The 25,314-nt window shown below is 46.7% G+C and overlaps 1 protein-coding gene across 2 annotated transcripts in view; it reads right to left on the bottom strand.

The window, feature by feature from the left end:
* Positions 1 to 25,314, bottom strand: part of LOC139405544 (neuropilin-2-like) — a 398,312-nt gene that overhangs the window by 36,388 nt on the left and 336,610 nt on the right. For both annotated transcript variants that reach the window (XM_071147961.1, XM_071147960.1), the window contains exons 14-15: positions 19,132 to 19,406; positions 17,896 to 17,992 (exon numbers count right to left, since the gene is read on the bottom strand). In XM_071147961.1, coding sequence (XP_071004062.1) covers positions 17,896 to 17,992; positions 19,132 to 19,406 — 372 coding nt within the window. The remainder of the gene's footprint in view (positions 1 to 17,895; positions 17,993 to 19,131; positions 19,407 to 25,314) is intronic.

The raw sequence follows: 25,314 nt of genomic DNA, 5'->3' as shown, positions 1-25,314 counted from the left end.
TATTGGTGTGCAAAAGAGCAGAAAAGTAAATAAAATAAAAACAGTATGGGGATGAGGTAGGTAGATTGGGTGGGCTATTTACAGATGGACTATGTACAGCTGCAGCGATCGGTTAGCTGCTCAGATAGCTGATGTTTGAAGTTGGTGAGGGAGATAAAAGTCTCCAACTTCAGAGATTTTTGCAATTCGTTCCAGTCACAGGCAGCAAGAGAACTGGAAGGAAAGGCGGCCAAATGAGGTGTTGGCTTTAGGGATGATCAGTGAGATACACCTGCTGGAGCGCGTGCTACGGGTGGGTGTTGCCATCGTGACCAGTGAACTGAGATAAGGCGGAGCTTTACCTATCATGGACTTGTAGATGACCTGGAACCAGTGGGTCTGGCGACGAACATGTAGCGAGGGCCAGCCGACTAGAGCATACAGGTCACAGTGGTGGGTGGTGTAAGGTGCTTTGGTGACAAAACGGATGGCACTGTGATAAACTGCATCCAGTTTGCTGAGTAGAGTATTGGAAGCTATTTTCTAAATGACATCGCCGAAGTCGAGGATCGGTAGGATAGTCAGTTTTACAAGGGTAAGTTTGGTGGCGTGAGTGAAGGAGGCTTTGTTGCTGAATAGAAAGCCGACTCTAGATTTGATTTTAGATTGAAGATGTTTGATATGAGTCTGGAAGGAGAGTTTGCAGTCTAGCCAGACACCTAGGTACTTATAGATGTCCACATATTCTAGGTCGGAACCATCCAGGGTGGTGATGCTAGTCGGGCGTGAGGGTGCAGGCAGCGAACGGTTGAAAAGCATGCATTTGGTTTAACTAGCGTTTAAGAGCAGGTGGAGGCCACGGAAGGAGTGTTGTAAGGCATTGAAGTTACATTACTCTCTATGGCTATGAGGTCTGGGATCCACTCACCAACCAATAATTCACAAATAGCAACAAACCACCAAGTATCCCCCAGAGTACAAAGCAAAACCCCCAAATAATGCACGTAGAGCAGAATTATATAAGTCCAGAAAAGAGCTGTTAAATTCCACAACCACCTAAAGGAAAGCAATGACCAACCCTTCCATCACAAAGAAACTCCCTCTCTGTTCACAAACACACCCTACAGAGCCCCAGGACAGCAACACAATTAGATTTCACAAAATGGGACAAACACCAAATTGAGACTCTGCACGCAGAATTCTGCAAAAATATCCTCTGTGTACAACGTAGAACACCAAATAATGCATGCAGAGCAGAATTAGGCCGATACCCACTAATTATCAAAATCCAGAAAAGAGCCGTTAAATTCTACAACCACCTAAAAGGAAGAGATTCCCAAACCTTCCATAACAAAGCCAACACCTACAGAGAGATGAACCTGGAGAAGAGTCCCCTAAGCAAGCTGGTCCTGGGGCTCTGTTCACAAACACAAACACACCCTACAGAGCCCCAGGACAGCAGCACAATTAGACCCAACCAAGTCATGAGAAAACAAAAAAGATAATTATTTGACACATTGGAAAGAATCAAGCAAAAACAGATCAAACTAGAATGCTATTTGGCCCTAAACAGAGAGTACACAGTGGCAGAAAACCTGACCACCGTGACTGACCCAAACTAACAAAAAACATAACTATGTACAGACTCAGTGAGCATAGTCTTGCTATTGAGAGAGGCAAACCTGGCTCTCAACACTGTCCACAAAATGAGGTGGAAACTGAGCTGCACTTTCTAACCTTCCTGCAAAATGTATGACCGTATTAGAGAGACATTAAATTAAATTACACAGATCCACAAAGAAATGAAACACAAATCAAATTGGAAAAACTCCTGTATCTATTAAGCAAAATAGCCCAGTGTCCTATCAGAAAAATGTGTGACCTGCTGCCACAAGAAAAGGTGAACCAGTGGATCAGAAACACCAATGAAATGTAACCTAAAAATGTAAAGGAATAGGGAGTAAGTTTGTTCTGAAGTATTTGATATAATAAAGATCAGGAAACATATTTATTTTTACATGTATTTAATATTTTGCAGTAAACAGTCTCCATATGTACTTTACTTCCATACATTTTTTCAGAACCGGGGAACTTCAGACGAGTCTTGTGAGGCCTTTGGGCCTAGAGAAAAACAACCGACGACAGAATCTCATCTTTCCATTTTCCATCAAGATGATAAGATGGATGCAGTGGGATGAGATGCATCCCCCCAGATATCTCTGGCTTAAACTGATGAGATGCATCCCCCCCAGATATCTCTGGCTTAAACTGATGAGATACATCCCCCCAGATATCTCTGGCTTAAACTGATGAGATGCATCACCCACAGATATCTCTGGCTTAAACTTATGAGATGCATCCCGCCCAGATATCTCTGTCTTAAACTGATAAGATGCATCCCCCCAGATATCTCTGGCTTAAACTGATGAGATGCATCAACCCCAGATATCTCTGTCTTAAACTGATGAGACGCATCACCCCCAGATATCTCTGGCTTAAACTGATGAGATGCATCCCGCCTAGATATCTCTGTCTTAAACTGATGAGATGCATCCCCCCAGATATCTCTGGCTTAAACTGATGAGATGCATCCTCCCAGATATCTCTGGCTTAAACTGATGAGATGCATCCCCAACAGATATCTCTGGCTTACACTGATGAGATACATCCCTCCCAGATATCAGCAGGGTAGCCTAGTGGTTAGAGCGTTGGACTAGTAACCGGAAGGTTGCAAATTCAAATCCCGAGCTGACAAGGTACAAATCTGTCGTTCTGCCCTGAACAGGCAGTTAACCCACTGTTCCTAGGCCGTCATTGAAAATAAGAATTTGTTCTTAACTGATTTGCCTAGTTAAATAACGGTAAAATAAATAAAAAAAAACTGATGAGATGCATCTCCCCCAGATATCTCTGGCTTAAACTGATGAGATGCATCCCGCCCAGATATCTCTGGCTTAAACTGATGAGATGCATCCCGCCCAGATATCTCTGTCTTAAACTGATAAGATGCACCCCCCAGATATCTCTGGGTTAAACTGATGAGATGCATCTCCCACAGATATCTCTGGATTAAACTGATGAGATGCATCTCCCACAGATATCTCTGGCTTAAACTTATGAGATGCATCCCGCCCAGATATCTCTGTCTTAAACTGATAAGATGCATCCCCCCCAGATATCTCTAGCTTAAACTGATGAGATGCATCAACCCCAGATATCTCTGGCTTAAACTGATGAGATGCATCTCCCCCAGATATCTCTGTCTTAAACTGATAAGATGCATCCCCCCCAGATATCTCTGGCTTAAACTGATGAGATGCATCCCCCCCCCAGATATCTCTGGCTTAAACTGATGAGATGCACCCCCCCAGATATCTCTGGCTTAAACTGATGAGATGCATCCCCCTAAGATATCTCTGGCTTAAACTGATGAGATGCATCCCGCCTAGATATCTCTGGCTTAAACTGATGAGATGCATCCCCCCAGACATCTCTCGCTTAAACTGATGAGATGCATCCCCCCAGATATCTCTGGCTTAAACTGATGAGATGCATCAACCCCAGATATCTCTGGCTTAAACTGATGAGATGCATCCCCCCCAGATATCTCTGGCTTAAACTGATGAGATGCATCTCCCCAGATATCTCTGGCTTAAACTGATGAGATGCACCCCCCCCCCCCCCAGATATCTCTGGATTAAACTGATGAGATGCATCACCCACAGATATCTCTGGCTTAAACTGATGAGATGCATCCCCCCCAGATATCTCTGAATTAAACTGATGAGATACACCCCCCCCCCCAGATATCTCTGGCTTAAAATGATGAGATGAATCCCCCTAGATATCTCTGGCTTAAACTGATGAGATGCATCCCCCCCAGATATCTCTGGCTTAAACTGATGAGATGCATCACCCACAGATATCTCTGGCTTAAACTGATGAGATGCATCAACCCCAGATATCTCTGTCTTAAACTGATGAGATGCATCTCCCCCAGATATCTCTGGCTTAAACTGATGAGATGCACCCCCCCACAGATATCTCTGGCTTAAACCGATGAGATGCATCCACCCCAGATATCTCTGGCTTAAACTGATGAGATGCATCCCCCCCAGATATCTCTGGCTTAAAATGATGAGATGAATCCCGCCCAGATATATCTGGCTTAAACTGATGAGATGCATCCCCCCCAGATATCTCTGGCTTAAACTGATGAGATGCATCCCCCCCAGATATCTCTGGCTTAAACTGATGAGATGCATCACCCACAGATATCTCTGGCTTAAACTGATGAGATGCATCAACCCCAGATATCTCTGTCTTAAACTGATGAGATGCATCTCCCCCAGATATCTCTGGCTTAAACTGATGAGATGCACCCCCCCACAGATATCTCTGGCTTAAACCGATGAGATGCATCCACCCCAGATATCTCTGGCTTAAACTGATGAGATGCATCCCCCCCAGATATCTCTGGCTTAAAATGATGAGATGAATCCCGCCCAGATATATCTGGCTTAAACTGATGAGATGCATCCCCCCCAGATATCTCTGGCTTAAACTGATGAGATGCATCCCCCCCAGATATCTCTGGCTTAAACTGATGAGATGCATCACCCCCAGATATCTCTGGCTTAAACTGATGAGATGCATCACCCACAGATATCTCTGGCTTAAACTGATGAGATGCATCTCCCCCAGATATCTCTGGCTTAAACTGATGAGAGCATCCCCCCCAGATATCTTTGGCTTAAACTGATGAGATGCATCTCCCCCAGATATCTCTGGCTTAAACTGATGAGATGCATCCCCCCCCAGATATCTCTGTCTTAAACTGATAAGATGCATCCCCCCCAGATATCTCTGGCTTAAACTGATGAGATGCATCCCCCCCCCCAGATATCTCTGGCTTAAACTGATGAGATGCACCCCCCCAGATATCTCTGGCTTAAACTGATGAGATGCATCAACCCCAGATATCTCTGTCTTAAACTGATGAGATGCATCCCCCCCATATATCTCTGGCTTAAACTGATGAGATGCATCCCCCCAGATATCTCTGGCTTAAACTCATGATATGCACCCCCCCCGCAGATATCTCTGGCTTAAACTGATGAGATGAATCCCGCCCAGATACCTCTGGCTTAAACTGATGAGATGCATCCCCCCAGATATCTCTGGCTTAAACTGATGAGATGCATCCCCCCCAGATATCTATGGCTTAAACTGATGAGATGCATCACCCCCAGATATCTCTGGCTTAAACTGATGAGATGCATCAACCCCAGATATCTCTGGCTTAAACTGATGAGATGCATCCCCCCCAGATATCTCTGGCTTAAACTGATGAGATGCACCCCCCCCCAGATATATCTGGCTTAAACTGATGAGATTTATCAACCCCAGATATCTCTGGCTTAAACTGATGAGATGCATCAACCCCAGATATCTCTGGCTTAAACTGATGAGATGCATCCCCCCCAGATATCTCTGGCTTAAACTGATGAGATGCATCCCCCCAGATATCTCTGGCTTAAACTGATGAGATGCACCCCCCCCCCCCCAGATATCTCTGGATTAAACTGATGAGATGCATCACCCACAGATATCTCTGGCTTAAACTGATGAGATGCATCCCCCCCAGATATCTCTGAATTAAACTGATGAGATACATCCCCCCCCCCCCAGATATCTCTTGCTTAAAATGATGAGATGAATCCCCCTAGATATCTCTGGCTTAAACTGATGAGATGCATCCCCCCCAGATATCTCTGGCTTAAACTGATGAGATGCATCACCCACAGATATCTCTGGCTTAAACTGATGAGATGCATCTCCTGTCTTAAACTGATGAGATGCATCTCCCCCAGATATCTCTGGCTTAAACTGATGAGATGCACCCCCCCACAGATATCTCTGGCTTAAACCGATGAGATGCATCCACCCCAGATATCTCTGGCTTAAACTGATGAGATGCATCCCCCCCAGATATCTCTGGCTTAAAATGATGAGATGAATCCCGCCCAGATATATCTGGCTTAAACTGATGAGATGCATCCCCCCCAGATATCTCTGGCTTAAACTGATGAGATGCATCCCCCCCAGATATCTCTGGCTTAAACTGATGAGATGCATCACCCCCAGATATCTCTGGCTTAAACTGATGAGATGCATCACCCACAGATATCTCTGGCTTAAACTGATGAGATGCATCTCCCCCAGATATCTCTGGCTTAAACTGATGAGAGCATCCCCTTCAGATATCTTTGGCTTAAACTGATGAGATGCATCTCCCCCAGATATCTCTGGCTTAAACTGATGAGATGCATCCCCCCCAGATATCTCTGTCTTAAACTGATAAGATGCATCCCCCCCAGATATCTCTGGCTTAAACTGATGAGATGCATCCCCCCCCCCAGATATCTCTGGCTTAAACTGATGAGATGCACCCCCCCAGATATCTCTGGCTTAAACTGATGAGATGCATCAACCCCAGATATCTCTGTCTTAAACTGATGAGATGCATCCCCCCCATATATCTCTGGCTTAAACTGATGAGATGCATCCCCCCAGATATCTCTGGCTTAAACTCATGAGATGCACCCCCCCCCGCAGATATCTCTGGCTTAAACTGATGAGATGAATCCCGCCCAGATATCTCTGGCTTAAACTGATGAGATGCATCCCCCCAGATATCTCTGGCTTGAACTGATGAGATGCATCCCCCCCAGATATCTCTGGCTTAAACTGATGAGATGCATCACCCCCAGATATCTCTGGCTTAAACTGATGAGATGCATCAACCCCAGATATCTCTGGCTTAAACTGATGAGATGCATCCCCCCCAGATATCTCTGGCTTAAACTGATGAGATGCACCCCCCCCCCCCAGATATATCTGGCTTAAACTGATGAGATTTATCAACCCCAGATATCTCTGGCTTAAACTGATGAGATGCATCCCCCCCAGATATCTCTGGCTTAAACTGATGAGATGCATCCCCCCCAGATATCTGTGGCTTAAACTGATGAGATGCATCCCCCCCAGATATCTCTGGCTTAAACTGATGCCAACCCCCCCCCCCCCCCCCCAGACATCTCTCGCTTAAACTGATGAGATGCATCCCCCCAGATATCTCTGGCTTAAACTGATGAGATGCATCAACCCCAGATATCTCTGGCTTAAACTGATGAGATGCATCCACCCCAGATATCTCTGGCTTAAACTGATGAGATGCATCCCCCCAGATATCTCTGGCTTAAACTGATGAGATGCATCACCCACAGATATCTCTGGCTTAAACTGATGAGATGCATCCCCCCCAGATATCTCTGAATTAAACTGATGAGATACATCCCCCCCCCAGATATCTCTGGCTTAAAATGATGAGATGAATCCCCCTAGATATCTCTGGCTTAAACTGATGAGATGCATCTCCCCCAGATATCTCTGGCTTAAACTGATGAGATGCATCAACCCCAGATATCTCTGTCTTAAACTGATGAGATGCATCCCTCCCAGATATCTCTGGCTTAAACTGATGAGATGCATCCCCCCTAGATATCTCTGGCTTAAACTGATGAGATGCAGCCCCCCAGATATCTCCGGCTTAAACTGATGAGATGCATCCCCCCCAGATATCTCTAGCTTAAACTGATGAGATGCAGCCCCCCAGATATCTCTGGCTTAAACTGATGAGATCTATCCCCCCTAGGTATCTCTGGCTTAAACTGATGAGATGCATCCCCCCAGATATCTCTGGCTTAAACTGATGAGATTTATCAACCCCAGATATATCTGGCTTAAACTGATGAGATGCATAACCCCCAGATATCTCTGGCTTAAACTGATGAGATGCATCACCCCCAGATATCTCTGGCTTAAACTGATGAGATGCATCCCCCCAGATATCTCTGGCTTAAACTGATGAGGTGCATCACTCCCAGATATCTCTGGCTTAAACTGATGAGATGCATCAACCCCAGATATCTCTGTCTTAAACTGATGAGATGCATCAACCCCAGATATCTCTGGCTTAAACTGATGACATGCATCTTACCCAGATATCCCTGGCTTAAACTGATGAGATGCATCAACCCCAGATATCTCTGACTTAAACTGATGAGATGCATCTCCCCCAGATATCTCTGGCTTAAACTGATGAGATGCATCAACCCCAGATATCTCTGGCTTAAACTGATGAGATGCATCTCCCCCAGATATCTCTGGCTTAAACTGATGAGATGCATCAACCCCAGATATCTCTGTCTTAAACTGATGAGATGCATCCCTCCCAGATATCTCTGGCTTAAACTGATGAGATGAACCCCCCCAGATATCTCTGGCTTAAACTGATGAGATGCATCCCCCCTAGATATCTCTGGCTTAAACTGATGAGATGCATCCCCCCAGATATCTCCGGCTTAAACTGATGAGATGCATCCCCCCCAGATATCTCTAGCTTAAACTGATGAGATGCATCCCCCCAGATATCTCTGGCTTAAACTGATGAGATGCATCCCCCCTAGGTATCTCTGGCTTAAACTGATGAGATGCATCCCCCCAGATATCTCTGGCTTAAACTCATGAGATGCACCCCCCCCGCAGATATCTCTGGCTTAAACTGATGAGATGAATCCCGCCCAGATACCTCTGGCTTAAACTGATGAGATGCATCCCCCCAGATATCTCTGGCTTGAACTGATGAGATGCATCCCCCCCAGATATCTCTGGCTTAAACTGATGAGATGCATCACCCCCAGATATCTCTGGCTTAAACTGATGAGATGCATCAACCCCAGATATCTCTGGCTTAAACTGATGAGATGCATCCCCCCCAGATATCTCTGGCTTAAACTGATGAGATGCACCCCCCCCCCCCCCCAGATATATCTGGCTTAAACTGATGAGATTTATCAACCCCAGATATCTCTGGCTTAAACTGATGAGATGCATCCCCCCCAGATATCTCTGGCTTAAACTGATGAGATGCATCCCCCCCAGATATCTGTGGCTTAAACTGATGAGATGCATCCCCCCCAGATATCTCTGGCTTAAACTGATGAGAAACCCCCCCCCCCCCCCCCAGACATCTCTCGCTTAAACTGATGAGATGCATCCCCCCAGATATCTCTGGCTTAAACTGATGAGATGCATCAACCCCAGATATCTCTGGCTTAAACTGATGAGATGCATCCACCCCAGATATCTCTGGCTTAAACTGATGAGATGCATCCCCCCAGATATCTCTGGCTTAAACTGATGAGATGCATCACCCACAGATATCTCTGGCTTAAACTGATGAGATGCATCCCCCCCAGATATCTCTGAATTAAACTGATGAGATACATCCCCCCCCCAGATATCTCTGGCTTAAAATGATGAGATGAATCCCCCTAGATATCTCTGGCTTAAACTGATGAGATGCATCTCCCCCAGATATCTCTGGCTTAAACTGATGAGATGCATCAACCCCAGATATCTCTGTCTTAAACTGATGAGATGCATCCCTCCCAGATATCTCTGGCTTAAACTGATGAGATGCATCCCCCCTAGATATCTCTGGCTTAAACTGATGAGATGCAGCCCCCCAGATATCTCCGGCTTAAACTGATGAGATGCATCCCCCCCAGATATCTCTAGCTTAAACTGATGAGATGCAGCCCCCCAGATATCTCTGGCTTAAACTGATGAGATCTATCCCCCCTAGGTATCTCTGGCTTAAACTGATGAGATGCATCCCCCCAGATATCTCTGGCTTAAACTGATGAGATTTATCAACCCCAGATATATCTGGCTTAAACTGATGAGATGCATAACCCCCAGATATCTCTGGCTTAAACTGATGAGATGCATCACCCCCAGATATCTCTGGCTTAAACTGATGAGATGCATCCCCCCAGATATCTCTGGCTTAAACTGATGAGGTGCATCACTCCCAGATATCTCTGGCTTAAACTGATGAGATGCATCAACCCCAGATATCTCTGTCTTAAACTGATGAGATGCATCAACCCCAGATATCTCTGGCTTAAACTGATGACATGCATCTTACCCAGATATCCCTGGCTTAAACTGATGAGATGCATCAACCCCAGATATCTCTGACTTAAACTGATGAGATGCATCTCCCCCAGATATCTCTGGCTTAAACTGATGAGATGCATCAACCCCAGATATCTCTGGCTTAAACTGATGAGATGCATCTCCCCCAGATATCTCTGGCTTAAACTGATGAGATGCATCAACCCCAGATATCTCTGTCTTAAACTGATGAGATGCATCCCTCCCAGATATCTCTGGCTTAAACTGATGAGATGAACCCCCCCAGATATCTCTGGCTTAAACTGATGAGATGCATCCCCCCTAGATATCTCTGGCTTAAACTGATGAGATGCATCCCCCCAGATATCTCCGGCTTAAACTGATGAGATGCATCCCCCCCAGATATCTCTAGCTTAAACTGATGAGATGCATCCCCCCAGATATCTCTGGCTTAAACTGATGAGATGCATCCCCCCTAGGTATCTCTGGCTTAAACTGATGAGATGCATCCCCCCAGATATCTCTGGCTTAAACTGATGAGATTTATCAACCCCAGATATCTCTGGCTTAAACTGATGAGATGCATCACCCCCAGATATCTCTGGCTTAAACTGATGAGATGCATCCACCCAGATATCTCTGGCTTAAACTGATGAGATGCATCAACCCCAGATATCTCTGGCTTAAACTGATGAGATGCATCTCCCCCAGATATCTCTGGCTTAAACTGATGAGATGCATCAACCCCAGATATCTCTGGCTTAAACTGATGACATGCATCTCACCCAGATATCTCTGGCTTAAACTGATGAGATGCATCAACCCCAGATATCTCTGACTTAAACTGATGAGATGCATCTCCCCCAGATATCTCTGGCTTAAACTGATGAGATGCATCAACCCCAGATATCTCTGGCTTAAACTGATGAGATGCAACTCCCCCAGATATCTCTGGCTTAAACTGATGAGATGCATCAACCCCAGATATCTCTGTCTTAAACTGATGAGATGCATCCCTCCCAGATATCTCTGGCTTAAACTGATGAGATGAAACCCCCCAGATATCTCTGGCTTAAAATGATGAGATGCATCCCCCATAGATATCTCTGGCTTAAACTGATGAGATGCATCCCCCCCATATATCTCTGGCTTAAACTGATGAGATGCATCCCCCCCAGATATCTCTGGCTTAAACTGATGAGATGCACCCCCCCCAGAAAATCTCTGGCTTAAACTGATGAGATGCATCCCCCCAGATATCTCTGGCTGAAACTGATAAGATTTATCAACCCCAGATATATCTGTCTTAAACTGATGAGATGCATCACCCCCAGATATCTCTGGCTTAAACTGATGAGATGCATCACCCCCAGATATCTCTGGCTTAAACTGATGAGATGCATCCACCCAGATATCTCTGGCTTAAACTGATGAGATGCATCACTCCCAGATATCTCTGGCTTAAACTGATGAGATGCATCAACCCCAGATATCTCTGTCTTAAACTGATGAGATGCATCCCTCCCAGATATCTCTGGCTTAAACTGATGAGATGCACCCCCCCAGATATATCTGGCTTGAACTGATGAGATTTATCAACCCCAGATATCTCTGGCTTAAACTGATGAGATGCATCTCCCCCAGATATCTCTGGCTTAAACTGATGAGATGCATCAACCCCAGATATCTCTGGTTTAAACTGATGAGATGCATCTCCACCAGATATCTCTGGCTTAAACTGATGAGATGCATCAACCCCAGATATCTCTGTCTTAAACTGATGAGATGCATCCCTCCCAGATATCTCTGGCTTAAACTGATGAGATGAAACCCCCCAGATATCTCTGGCTTAAACTGATGAGATGCATCCCCCCCAGATATCTCTGTCTTAAACTGATGAGATTTATCAACCCCAGATATCTCTGGCTTAAACTGATGAGATGCATCCCCCCAGATATCTCTGGCTTAAACTGATGAGATGCATCCCCCCCAGATATCTCTGGCTTAAACTGATGAGATGCATCCCCCCCAGATATCTCTGGCTTAAACTGATGAGATGCATCCCCCCCAGATATCTCTGGCCTAAACTGATAAGATGCATCACCCCCAGATATCTCTGGCTTAAACTGATGAGATGCATCCCCCCCAGATATCTCTGGCTTAAACTGATGAGATGCATCAACCCCAGATATCTCTGACTTAAACTGATGAGATGCATCTCCCCCAGATATCTCTGGCTTAAACTGATGAGATGCATCAACCACAGATATCTCTGGCTTAAACTGATGAGATGCATCTCCCCCAGATATCTCTGGCTTAAACTGATGAGATGCATCAACCCCAGATATCTCTGTCTTAAACTGATGAGATGCATCCCTCCCAGATATCTCTGGCTTAAACTGATGAGATGCATCCCCCCTAGATATCTCTGGCTTAAACTGATGAGATGCAGCCCCCCAGATATCTCCGGCTTAAACTGATGAGATGCATCCCCCCCAGATATCTCTAGCTTAAACTGATGAGATGCATCCCCCCAGATATCTCTGGCTTAAACTGATGAGATGCATCCCCCCTAGGTATCTCTGGCTTAAACTGATGAGATGCATCCCCCCAGATATCTCTGGCTTAAACTGATGAGATGCATCAACCCCAGATATCTCTGGCTTAAACTGATGAGATGCATCCCCCATAGATATCTCTGGCTTAAACTGATGAGATGCATCCCCCCCAGATATCTCTGGCTTAAACTGATGAGATGCATCCCCCCCAGATATCTCTGGCTTAAACTGATGAGATGCATCCCCCCCAGATATCTCTGGCTTAAACTGATGAGATGCACCCCCCCCAGAAAATCTCTGGCTTAAACTGATGAGATGCATCCCCCCAGATATCTCTGGCTGAAACTGATGAGATTTATCAACCCCAGATATATCTGTCTTAAACTGATGAGATGCATCACCCCCAGATATCTCTGGCTTAAACTGATGAGATGCATCACCCCCAGATATCTCTGGCTTAAACTGATGAGATGCATCCACCCAGATATCTCTGGCTTAAACTGATGAGATGCATCACTCCCAGATATCTCTGGCTTAAACTGATGAGATGCAACTCCCCCAGATATCTCTGGCTTAAACTGATGAGATGCATCAACCCCAGATATCTCTGTCTTAAACTGATGAGATGCATCCCTCCCAGATATCTCTGGCTTAAACTGATGAGATGAAACCCCCCAGATATCTCTGGCTTAAACTGATGAGATGCATCCCCCATAGATATCTCTGGCTTAAACTGATGAGATGCATCCCCCCCATATATCTCTGGCTTAAACTGATGAGATGCATCCCCCCCAGATATCTCTGGCTTAAACTAATGAGATGCACCCCCCCCAGAAAATCTCTGGCTTAAACTGATGAGATGCATCCCCCCAGATATCTCTGGCTGAAACTGATGAGATTTATCAACCCCAGATATATCTGTCTTAAACTGATGAGATGCATCACCCCCAGATATCTCTGGCTTAAACTGATGAGATGCATCACCCCCAGATATCTCTGGCTTAAACTGATGAGATGCATCCACCCAGATATCTCTGGCTTAAACTGATGAGATGCATCACTCCCAGATATCTCTGGCTTAAACTGATGAGATGCATCAACCCCAGATATCTCTGTCTTAAACTGATGAGATGCATCCCTCCCAGATATCTCTGGCTTAAACTGATGAGATGCACCCCCCCAGATATATCTGGCTTGAACTGATGAGATTTATCAACCCCAGATATCTCTGGCTTAAACTGATGAGATGCATCTCCCCCAGATATCTCTGGCTTAAACTGATGAGATGCATCAACCCCAGATATCTCTGGTTTAAACTGATGAGATGCATCTCCACCAGATATCTCTGGCTTAAACTGATGAGATGCATCAACCCCAGATATCTCTGTCTTAAACTGATGAGATGCATCCCTCCCAGATATCTCTGGCTTAAACTGATGAGATGAAACCCCCCAGATATCTCTGGCTTAAACTGATGAGATGCATCCCCCCCAGATATCTCTGTCTTAAACTGATGAGATTTATCAACCCCAGATATCTCTGGCTTAAACTGATGAGATGCATCCCCCCAGATATCTCTGGCTTAAACTGATGAGATGCATCCCCCCCAGATATCTCTGGCTTAAACTGATGAGATGCATCCCCCCCAGATATCCCTGGCTTAAACTGATGAGATGCATTACCCCCAGATATCTCTGGCTTAAACTGATGAGATGCATCCCCCCCAGATATCTCTGGCCTAAACTGATAAGATGCATCACCCCCAGATATCTCTGGCTTAAACTGATGAGATGCACCCCCCCAGATATATCTGGCTTGAACTGATGAGATTTATCAACCCCAGATATCTCTGGCTTAAACTGATGAGATGCATCTCCCCCAGATATCTCTGGCTTAAACTGATGAGATGCATCAACCCCAGATATCTCTGGTTTAAACTGATGAGATGCATCTCCACCAGATATCTCTGGCTTAAACTGATGAGATGCATCAACCCCAGATATCTCTGTCTTAAACTGATGAGATGCATCCCTCCCAGATATCTCTGGCTTAAACTGATGAGATGAAACCCCCCAGATATCTCTGGCTTAAACTGATGAGATGCATCCCCCCCAGATATCTCTGTCTTAAACTGATGAGATTTATCAACCCCAGATATCTCTGGCTTAAACTGATGAGATGCATCCCCCCAGATATCTCTGGCTTAAACTGATGAGATGCATCCCCCCCAGATATCTCTGGCTTAAACTGATGAGATGCATCCCCCCCAGATATCCCTGGCTTAAACTGATGAGATGCATTACCCCCAGATATCTCTGGCTTAAACTGATGAGATGCATCCCCCCCAGATATCTCTGGCCTAAACTGATAAGATGCATCACCCCCAGATATCTCTGGCTTAAACTGATGAGATGCATCCCCCCCAGATATCTCTGGCTTAAACTGATGAGATGCATCAACCCCAGATATCTCTGACTTAAACTGATGAGATGCATCTCCCCCAGATATCTCTGGCTTAAACTGATGAGATGCATCAACCACAGATATCTCTGGCTTAAACTGATGAGATGCATCTCCCCCAGATATCTCTGGCTTAAACTGATGAGATGCATCAACCCCAGATATCTCTGTCTTAAACTGATGAGATGCATCCCTCCCAGATATCTCTGGCTTAAACTGATGAGATGAACCCCCCCAGATATCTCTGGCTTAAACTGATGAGATGCATCCCCCCTAGATATCTCTGGCTTAGACTGATGAGATGCATCCCCCCAGATATCTCCGGCTTAAACTGATGAGATGCATCCCCCCCAGATATCTCTAGCTTAAACTGATGAGATGCATCCCCCCCTAGGTATCTCTGGCTTAAACTGATGAGATGCATCCCCCCAGATATCTCTGGCTTAAACTGATGAGATTTATCAACCCCAGATATCTCTGGCTTAAACTGATGAGATGCATCACCCCCAGATATCTCTGGCTTAAACTGATGAGATGCATCCACCCAGATATCTCTGGCTTAAACTGATGAGATGCATCAACCCCAGATATCTCTGGCTTAAACTGATGAGATGCATCTCCCCCAGATATCTCTGGCTTAAACTGATGAGATGCATCAACCCCAGATATCTCTGGCTTAAACTGATGACATGCATCTCACCCAGATATCTCTGGCTTAAACTGATGAGATGCATCAACCCCAGATATCTCTGACTTAAACTGATGAGATGCATCTCCCCCAGATATCTCTGGCTTAAACTGATGAGATGCATCAACCCCAGATATCTCTGGCTTAAACTGATGAGATGCATCTCCCCCAGATATCTCTGGCTTAAACTGATGAGATGCATCAACCCCAGATATCTCTGTCTTAAACTGATGAGATGCATCCCTCCCAGATATCTCTGGCTTAAACTGATGAGATGAAACCCCCCAGATATCTCTGGCTTAAACTGATGAGATGCATCCCCCATAGATATCTCTGGCTTAAACTGATGAGATGCATCCCCCCCAGATATCTCTGGCTTAAACTGATGAGATGCATCCCCCCCAGATATCTCTGGCTTAAACTGATGAGATGCATCCCCCCCAGATATCTCTGGCTTAAACTGATGAGATGCACCCCCCCCAGAAAATCTCTGGCTTAAACTGATGAGATGCATCCCCCCAGATATCTCTGGCTGAAACTGATGAGATTTATCAACCCCAGATATATCTGTCTTAAACTGATGAGATGCATCACCCCCAGATATCTCTGGCTTAAACTGATGAGATGCATCACCCCCAGATATCTCTGGCTTAAACTGATGAGATGCATCCACCCAGATATCTCTGGCTTAAACTGATGAGATGCATCACTCCCAGATATCTCTGGCTTAAACTGATGAGATGCATCAACCCCAGATATCTCTGTCTTAAACTGATGAGATGCATCCCTCCCAGATATCTCTGGCTTAAACTGATGAGATGCATCTCCCCCAGATATCTCTGGCTTAAACTGATGAGATGCATCAACCCCAGATATCTCTGGTTTAAACTGATGAGATGCATCTCCACCAGATATCTCTGGCTTAAACTGATGAGATGCATCAACCCCAGATATCTCTGTCTTAAACTGATGAGATGCATCCCTCCCAGATATCTCTGGCTTAAACTGATGAGATGAAACCCCCCAGATATCTCTGGCTTAAACTGATGAGATGCATCCCCCCCAGATATCTCTGGCTTAAACTGATGAGATTTATCAACCCCAGATATATCTGGCTTAAACTGATGAGATGCATCACCCCCAGATATCTCTGGCTTAAACTGATGAGATGCATCCCCCCCAGATATCTCTGGCTTAAACTGATGAGATGCATCCCCCCCAGATTTAGATTTCCCGTGGACATCGACTTTAGGGATTTAATGTCTGATTTTTATTTTTTTGTTGTTGTTTTGTTTATTTCCTATTTTATATGAACATTTTCCATGCCAATAAAGCCCCTTTGAATTGAATTAAGAGAAAGAGGGAGAGCGAGAGAGGAGAGAGAAAGAGAGAGAAAAGGGGAGAGAGAGGGAGAGAGAAGGAGAAAGGGGGAGAGAGAGAGTGAGAGAGAGAAAGAGAGAGAGAGACAAATATAACACTTATTTGAGAATGCTGTTCATTGACTAAGGGTAGGCAACACCACATCATTGACTAAGGGTAGGCAACAACACATCTGCCACGATGATCCTCAACACTGGGGCCCCTCGGGGTGTGTACTTAGTCCCCTCCTTTACTCCCTGTTCACCCACGACTGCATGGCCAAACACGACTCCAACACCATCATTAAGTTTGCTGATGTGACAACAGTGGTTGGCCTGATCACCGACAACAATGAGACAACAATGAGCCTATAGGGAGGAGGTCAGAGACCTGGTCGGGTGTGCCAGGACAACAAACTCTCCCTCAACTTGATCAAGACAAAGGAGATGATTGTGGACTACAGGGAAAGGAGGACAGAGCCACGCCCCCATTCTCATCGATGGGGCTGCAGTGGAGCAGGTTGAGAGCTTCAAGTTCCTTGGCGTCCACATCACCAACAAACTAACATGGTCCAAACACACCAAGACGGTTGTGAAGAGGGCACGACAAAACCTAGTCCCCCTCAGGAGAGGGGGAGATTTGGCATGGGTCCTCTGACTGTCTGGTTCTCTGACTGTCTGGTTCTCTGACTGTCTGGTTCTCTGACTGTCTGGTTCTCTAACTGTGCTTTGCTGTACTTCAGCCAGCCTGCCCCTCCCAGACAGACAGAGCAGTGAGGTTTAGGGTTAGGTGTGGAGGACTTACGTGTGCACTGTTCCAGCTCTGTACTAGAGCTCATGTGAATGTTGTCTATCCAGATGTGTCCTCTGTTTCCGTGCTCAAAGTAACCCTCAATCACCACCTGACAAAGAGGAGCGGAGAGAAGAGGACAGGGGCGTGAGAGGAGTGAAGAGGAGAGGATGTGAGAGGAGAGGAGAGGAGAGGGAGGAGAGGAGAAGAGAGGAGCGGAGCAGAGAGGAGTGGAGCGTGAGAGGAGCGGAGAGGAGCAGAGAGGAGCAGAGCAGAGATGAAAGGAGAGGGAGGAGCGGAGCGGAGAGGAGCGGAGCGTGAGAGGAGCGGAGAGGAGCAGTTAGGAGCGGAGCAGAGAGGAAAGGAGAGGGGGGAGAGGAAAAGAGAGGAGCGGAGCAGAGAGGAGCGGAGTGTGAGAGGAGCGGAGAGGAGCAGAGAGGAGTGGAGCGTGAGAGGAGCAGAGAGGAGCAGAGCGTGAGAGGAGCGGAGAGGAGCAGAGAGGAAAGCAGAGGGAGGAGCGGAGAGGAGCGGAGAGGAAAGGAGAGGGAGGAGCGGAGAGGAGCAGAGGGGAAAGGAGAGGAGAGGAGAGGAGAGGGAGGAGCGGAGAGGAAAGGAGAGGGAGGAGCGGAGAGGAGCAGAGAGGAAAGGAGAGGAGAGGAGAGGGAGGAGCGGAGAGGAAAGGAGAGGGAGGAGCGGAGAGGAGCGGAGAGGAAAAGAGAGGGAGGAGCGGAGAGGAGCAGAGAGGAAAGGAGAGGGGGGAGCGGAGAGGAAAGGAGAGGGAGGAGCGGAGAAGAGCAGAGAGGAAAGGAGAGGGAGGAGCGGAGAGGAGCAGAGAGGAAAGGAGAGGAGAGGAAAGGAGAGGAGAGGAAAGGAGAGTAGAGGAAAGGAGAGGGGCAGAGAGGAGCAGAGAGGAGAGGAGAGGAGAGGAGAGGAGAGGAGAGGAGCGGAGAGGAGAATGAGAGGAAAGGAGAAGAGAGGAAAGGAGAGGGAGGAGCGGAGAGGAGAGGAGAATGAGAGGAAAGGATAGGAGAGGAAAGGAGAGGAGAGGAAAGGAGAGGAGAATGAGAGGAAAGGAGAGGAGAGGAAAGGAGAGGAGAGGAAAGGAGAGGAGAATGAGAGGAAAGGAGAGGAGAGGAAAGAAGAGGAGAATGAGAGGAAAGGAGATAGTAATCTCTGATAGTAATTTAATTTCAACCAGTTTACAACCACTGGGTTGGGGAGTTTCTGGTGGGTTGATCAATGTCTGTGTACCTGGTACTCTTTGGGTGACTGGGGCAGAATGGTGCGTCCCTCCTTCCACACGGGCCCCTGGTCTCCTCCGAGTGCCCAGAGAAGAGTCTCCTCCCGGTCGTTGTCTCTGAGGAGGATCCTGAGGGACCCCAGGCCCTGGTTCTCGGGCCCCTGGAGCTGGTAGTTGAAGAGCAGGCACAGCGGCCCCCTCTCAGGCCCCACAGCGGGGCTCACCAGACGGGCTCGCTGCCTCTCTGTCCTGGGGCTGGCCTCGATGTGGAGGAAGTTACCCACGTCTGAACAAGAGGAACATAGAGAAACCAGAGACAGTAAAGCAGATTGATTGATTGATTGATTGATTGATTCAGATAAAGGGACTTATATCGTTTATGAAGCAGGTGGTGCAATAACAGTTATCCACAATGCTTGTATTGATGTTGTCTGAGACGACACGGCGGATTCAGTGGACAGTACAGTGGATAAATGATATGTCTGTAGGACTGTGAGGGAATGTGGATGGCACAGTGGATAAATGATATGTCTGTAGGACTGTGAAGGAATGTGGATGGTATAGTGGATAAATGATATGTCTGTAGGACTGTGAAGGAATGTGGATGGCACAGTGGATAAATGATATGTCTGTAGGACTGTGAAGGAATGTGGATGGCGCAGTGGATAAATGATATGTCTGTAGGACTGTGAAGGAATATGGATGGTACAGTGGATAAATGATATGTCTGTAGGACTGTGAAGGAATGTGGATGGCGCAGTGGATAAATGATATGTCTGTAGGACTGTGAAGGAATGTGGATGGCACAGTGGATAAATGATATGTCTGTAGGACTGTGAAGGAATGTGGATGGCACAGTGGATAAATGATATGTCTGTAGGACTGTGAAGGAATGTGGATGGCGCAGTGGATAAATGATATGTCTGTAGGACTGTGAAGGAATGTGGATGGCACAGTGGATAAATGATATGTCTGTAGGACTGTGAAGGAATGTGGATGGTACAGTGGATAAATGATATGTCTGTAGGACTGTGAAGGAATGTGGATGGTACAGTGGATAAATGATATGTCTGTAGGACTGTGAAGGAATGTGGATGGCACAGTGGATAAATTATATGTCTGTAGGACTGTGAAGGAATGTGGATGGTACAGTGGATAAATGATATGTCTGTAGGACTGTGAAGGAATGTGGATGGTACAGTGGATAAATGATATGTCTGTAGGACTGTGAAGGAATGTGGCTTGTTAAATATAAGGGAACGTTATAGTTTCAGAGATGAACGGGCTCAATGGGCTCACGGTGAACAGCTACGATTCAATCACTAAGCGGTCACCGTGTGTGTGTGTGTGTGTGTGTGTGTGTGTGTGTGTGTGTGTGTGTGTGTGTGTGTGCGTGCGTGCGTGCGTGTACGTGCGTGCGTGTACGTGCGTGCATGTGCGTGCGTGTGCGTGCGTGCATGTGCGTGTGTGTGTGTGTGTGTGTGCAGGACTGAGTTCCAAATGGTACCCTATGACCTTTACAGTGGACCAGAGCCCCGTAGGGTTATAGAGGGTTATAGAGGGTTATAGAGGGTTATAGAGGGAGCAGGATAGTGGGGTGCCATTTGATGTGTGGAAGGTAGTAGGGAGGGTAGGGGTGGTGGGGTGGTGTGTGGAAGGTGGTAGGGAGGGTAGGGGTGGTGTGTGGAAGGTGGTAAGGAGGGTAGGGGTGGTGTGTGGAAGGTAGTAGGGAGGGTATGGGTGGTGTGTGGAAGGTTGTAGGGAGGGTAGGGATGGTATGGGTGGTGTGTGGAAGGTTGTAGGGAGGGTAGGGGTGGTGTGTGGAAGGTAGTAGGGAGGGTAGGGGTGGTATGAGTGGGGTGTGGAAGGTTGTAGGGAGGGTAGGGGTGGTGTGTGGAAAGTAGTAGGGAGGGTAGGGGTGGTGTGTGGAAGGTAGTAGGGAGGGTAGGGGTGGTGTGTTGAAGGTAGTAGGGAGGGTAGGGGTGGTATGTGGAAGGCTGTAGGGAGGGTAGGGGTGGTTATAGAGGGAGCAGGCTGTCATTTGGGACTCAGGGTTATAGAGGGAGCAGGCTGTCATTTGGGACTCAGGGCTATAGAGGGTTATAGAGGGTTATAGAGGGTAATAGAGGGAGCAGGCTGTCATTTGGGACTCAGGGTTATAGAGGGTTATAGAGGGTTATAGAGGGAGCAGGCTGTCATTTGGGACTCAGGGTTATAGAGGGTTATAGAGGGAGCAGGCTGTCATTTGGGACTCAGGGTTATAGAGGGTTATAGAGGGAGCAGGCTGTCATTTGGGACTCAGAGTTATAGAGGGTTATAGAGGGTTATAGAGGGAGCAGGCTGTCATTTGGGACTCAGGGTTATAGAGGGAGCAGGCTGTCATATGGGACTCAGGGTTATAGAGGGTTATAGAGGGAGCAGGCAACCATTTGGGACTCAGTGTTATAGAGGGAGCAGGCTGTCATTTGGGACTCATGGTTATAGAGGGTTATAGAGGGTTATAGAGGGAGCAGGCTGTCATTTGGGACTCAGGGTTATAGAGGGAGCAGGCTGTCATTTGGGACTCAGGGCTATAGAGGGTTATAGAGGGTTATAGAGGGTAATAGAGGGAGCAGGCTGTCATTTGGGACTCAGGGTTATAGAGGGTTATAGATGGTTAAAAAGGGTAATAGAGGGAGCAGGATACCATTTGGGACTAAGGGTTATAGAGGGTTATAGAGGGTTATAGAGGGAGCAGGCTGTCATTTGGGACTCAGGGTGATAGAGGGTTATAGAGGGAGCAGGCTGTCATTTGGGACTCAGGGTTATAGAGGGTTATAGAGGGAGCAGGCTGTCATTTGGGACTCAGAGTTATAGAGGGTTATAGAGGGTTATAGAGGGAGCAGGCTGTCATTTGGGACTCAGGGTTATAGAGGGAGCAGGCTGTCATATGGGACTCAGGGTTATAGAGGGTTATAGAGGGAGCAGGCAACCATCTGGGACTCAGGGTTATAGAGGGTTATAGAGGGAGCAGGCTACAATTTGGGACTCATGGTTATAGAGGGTTATAGAGGGTTATAGAGGGAGCAGGCTGTCATTTGGGACTCAGGGTTATAGAGGGAGCAGGCTGTCATATGGGACTCAGGGTTATAGAGGGTTATAGAGGGTTATAGAGGGTTATATAGGGAGCAGGCTACCATTTGGGACTCAGGGTTATAGAGGGTTATAGAGGGTTATAGAGGGAGCAGGCTGTCATTTGGGACTCAGGGTTATAGCGGGTTATAGAGGGAGCAGGCTGTCATTTGGGACTAAGGGTTATAGATGGTTATAGAGGGTTATAGAGGGAGCAGGCTGTTATTTGGGACTCAGGGTTATAGAAGTTTATAGAGGGTTATAGAGGGAGCAGGCTGTCATTTGGGACTCAGGGTTATAGAGGGTTATAGAGGGTTATAGAGGGAGCAGGCTACCATTTGGGACTCAGGGTTATAGAGGGTTATAGAGGGTTATAGAGGGTAATAGAGGGAGCATGCTACCAATTGGGACTCAGGGTTATAGAGGGTTATAGAGGGTTATAGAGGGAGCAGGCTACCATTTGGGACTCAGAGTTATAGAGGGTTATAGAGGGTTATAGAGGGAGCAGGCTGTAATTTGGGACTCAGGGTTATAGAGGGTAATAGAGGGAGCATGCTACCATTTGGGACTCAGGGTTATAGAGGGTTATAGAGGGTTATAGACGGTTATAGAGGGTTATAGAGGGTTATAGAGGGTTAAAGAGGGAGCAGGCTGTCATTTGGGACTCAGGGTTATAGAGGGAGCAGGCTGTCATTTGGGACTCAGGGTTATAGAGGGTTATAGAGGGTTATAGAGGGTTATAGTGGGAGCAAACTACCTTTTGGGACTCAGGGTTATAGAGGGTTGTAGAGGGTTATAGAGGGAGCAGGCTGTCATTTGGGACTCAGGGTTATAGAGGGTTATAGAAGGAGCAGGCTGTCATTTGGGACTCAGAGTTATAGAGGGTTATAGAGGGTTATAGAGGGAGCAGGCTGTCATTTGGGACTCAGGGTTATAGAGGGTAATAGAGGGAGCATGCTACCATTTGGGACTCAGGGTTATAGAGGGTTATAGAGGGTTATAGACGGTTATAGAGGGTTATAGAGGGTTATAGAGGGTTAAAGAGGGAGCAGGCTGTCATTTGGGACTCAGGGTTATAGAGGGAGCAGGCTGTCATTTGGGACTCAGGGTTATAGAGGGTTATAGAGGGTTATAGAGGGTTATAGAGGGAGCAAACTACCTTTTGGGACTCAGGGTTATAGAGGGTTATAGAGGGTTATAGAGGGAGCAGGCTGTCATTTGGGACTCAGGGTTATAGCGGGTTATAGAGGGAGCAGGCTGTCATTTGGGACTAAGGGTTATAGATGGTTATAGAGGGTTATAGAGGGAGCAGGCTGTTATTTGGGACTCAGGGTTATAGAAGTTTATAGAGGGTTATAGAGGGAGCAGGCTGTCATTTGGGACTCAGGGTTATAGAGGGTTATAGAGGGTTATAGAGGGAGCAGGCTACCATTTGGGACTCAGGGTTATAGAGGGTTATAGAGGGTTATAGAGGGTAATAGAGGGAGCATGCTACCATTTGGGACTCAGGGTTATAGAGGGTTATAGAGGGTTATAGAGGGAGCAGGCTACCATTTGGGACTCAGAGTTATAGAAGGTTATAGAGGGTTATAGAGGGAGCAGGCTGTAATTTGGGACTCAGGGTTATAGAGGGTAATAGAGGGAGCATGCTACCATTTGGGACTCAGGGTTATAGAGGGTTATAGAGGGTTATAGACGGTTATAGAGGGTTATAGAGGGTTATAGAGGGTTAAAGAGGGAGCAGGCTGTCATTTGGGACTCAGGGTTATAGAGGGAGCAGGCTGTCATTTGGGACTCAGGGTTATAGAGGGTTATAGAGGGTTATAGAGGGTTATAGTGGGAGCAAACTACCTTTTGGGACTCAGGGTTATAGAGGGTTGTAGAGGGTTATAGAGGGAGCAGGCTGTCATTTGGGACTCAGGGTTATAGAGGGTTATAGAAGGAGCAGGCTGTCATTTGGGACTCAGAGTTATAGAGGGTTATAGAGGGTTATAGAGGGAGCAGGCTGTCATTTGGGACTCAGGGTTATAGAGGGTAATAGAGGGAGCATGCTACCATTTGGGACTCAGGGTTATAGAGGGTTATAGAGGGTTATAGACGGTTATAGAGGGTTATAGAGGGTTATAGAGGGTTAAAGAGGGAGCAGGCTGTCATTTGGGACTCAGGGTTATAGAGGGAGCAGGCTGTCATTTGGGACTCAGGGTTATAGAGGGTTATAGAGGGTTATAGAGGGTTATAGAGGGAGCAAACTACCTTTTGGGACTCAGGGTTATAGAGGGTTATAGAGGGTTATAGAGGGAGCAGGCTGTCATTTGGGACTCAGGGTTATAGAGGGTTATAGAAGGAGCAGGCTGTCATTTGGGACTCAGAGTTATAGAGGGTTATAGAGGGTTATAGAGGGAGCAGGCTGTCATTTGGGACTCATGGTTATAGAGGGTTATAGAGGGTTATAGAGGGAGCAGGCTGTCATTTGGGACTCAGGGTTATAGAGGGAGCAGGCTGTCATATGGGACTCAGGGTTATAGAGGGTTATAGAGGGTTATAGAGGGTTATATAGGGAGCAGGCTACCATTTGGGACTCAGGGTTATAGAGGGTTATAGAGGGTTATAGAGGGAGCAGGCTGTCATTTGGGACTCAGGGTTATAGCGGGTTATAGAGGGAGCAGGCTGTCATTTGGGACTAAGGGTTATAGATGGTTATAGAGGGTTATAGAGGGAGCAGGCTGTTATTTGGGACTCAGGGTTATAGAAGTTTATAGAGGGTTATAGAGGGAGCAGGCTGTCATTTGGGACTCAGGGTTATAGAGGGTTATAGAGGGTTATAGAGGGAGCAGGCTACCATTTGGGACTCAGGGTTATAGAGGGTTATAGAGGGTTATAGAGGGTAATAGAGGGAGCATGCTACCATTTGGGACTCAGGGTTATAGAGGGTTATAGAGGGTTATAGAGGGAGCAGGCTACCATTTGGGACTCAGAGTTATAGAGGGTTATAGAGGGTTATAGAGGGAGCAGGCTGTAATTTGGGACTCAGGGTTATAGAGGGTAATAGAGGGAGCATGCTACCATTTGGGACTCAGGGTTAT

Source organism: Oncorhynchus clarkii, chromosome 3, assembly GCF_045791955.1.
Source record: "Oncorhynchus clarkii lewisi isolate Uvic-CL-2024 chromosome 3, UVic_Ocla_1.0, whole genome shotgun sequence".
Lineage (NCBI taxonomy): Eukaryota > Metazoa > Chordata > Actinopteri > Salmoniformes > Salmonidae > Oncorhynchus > Oncorhynchus clarkii.
The sequence above is the reverse complement of the archived record's forward strand: the minus strand, read 5'-3'. Positions and strand labels throughout refer to the sequence as shown.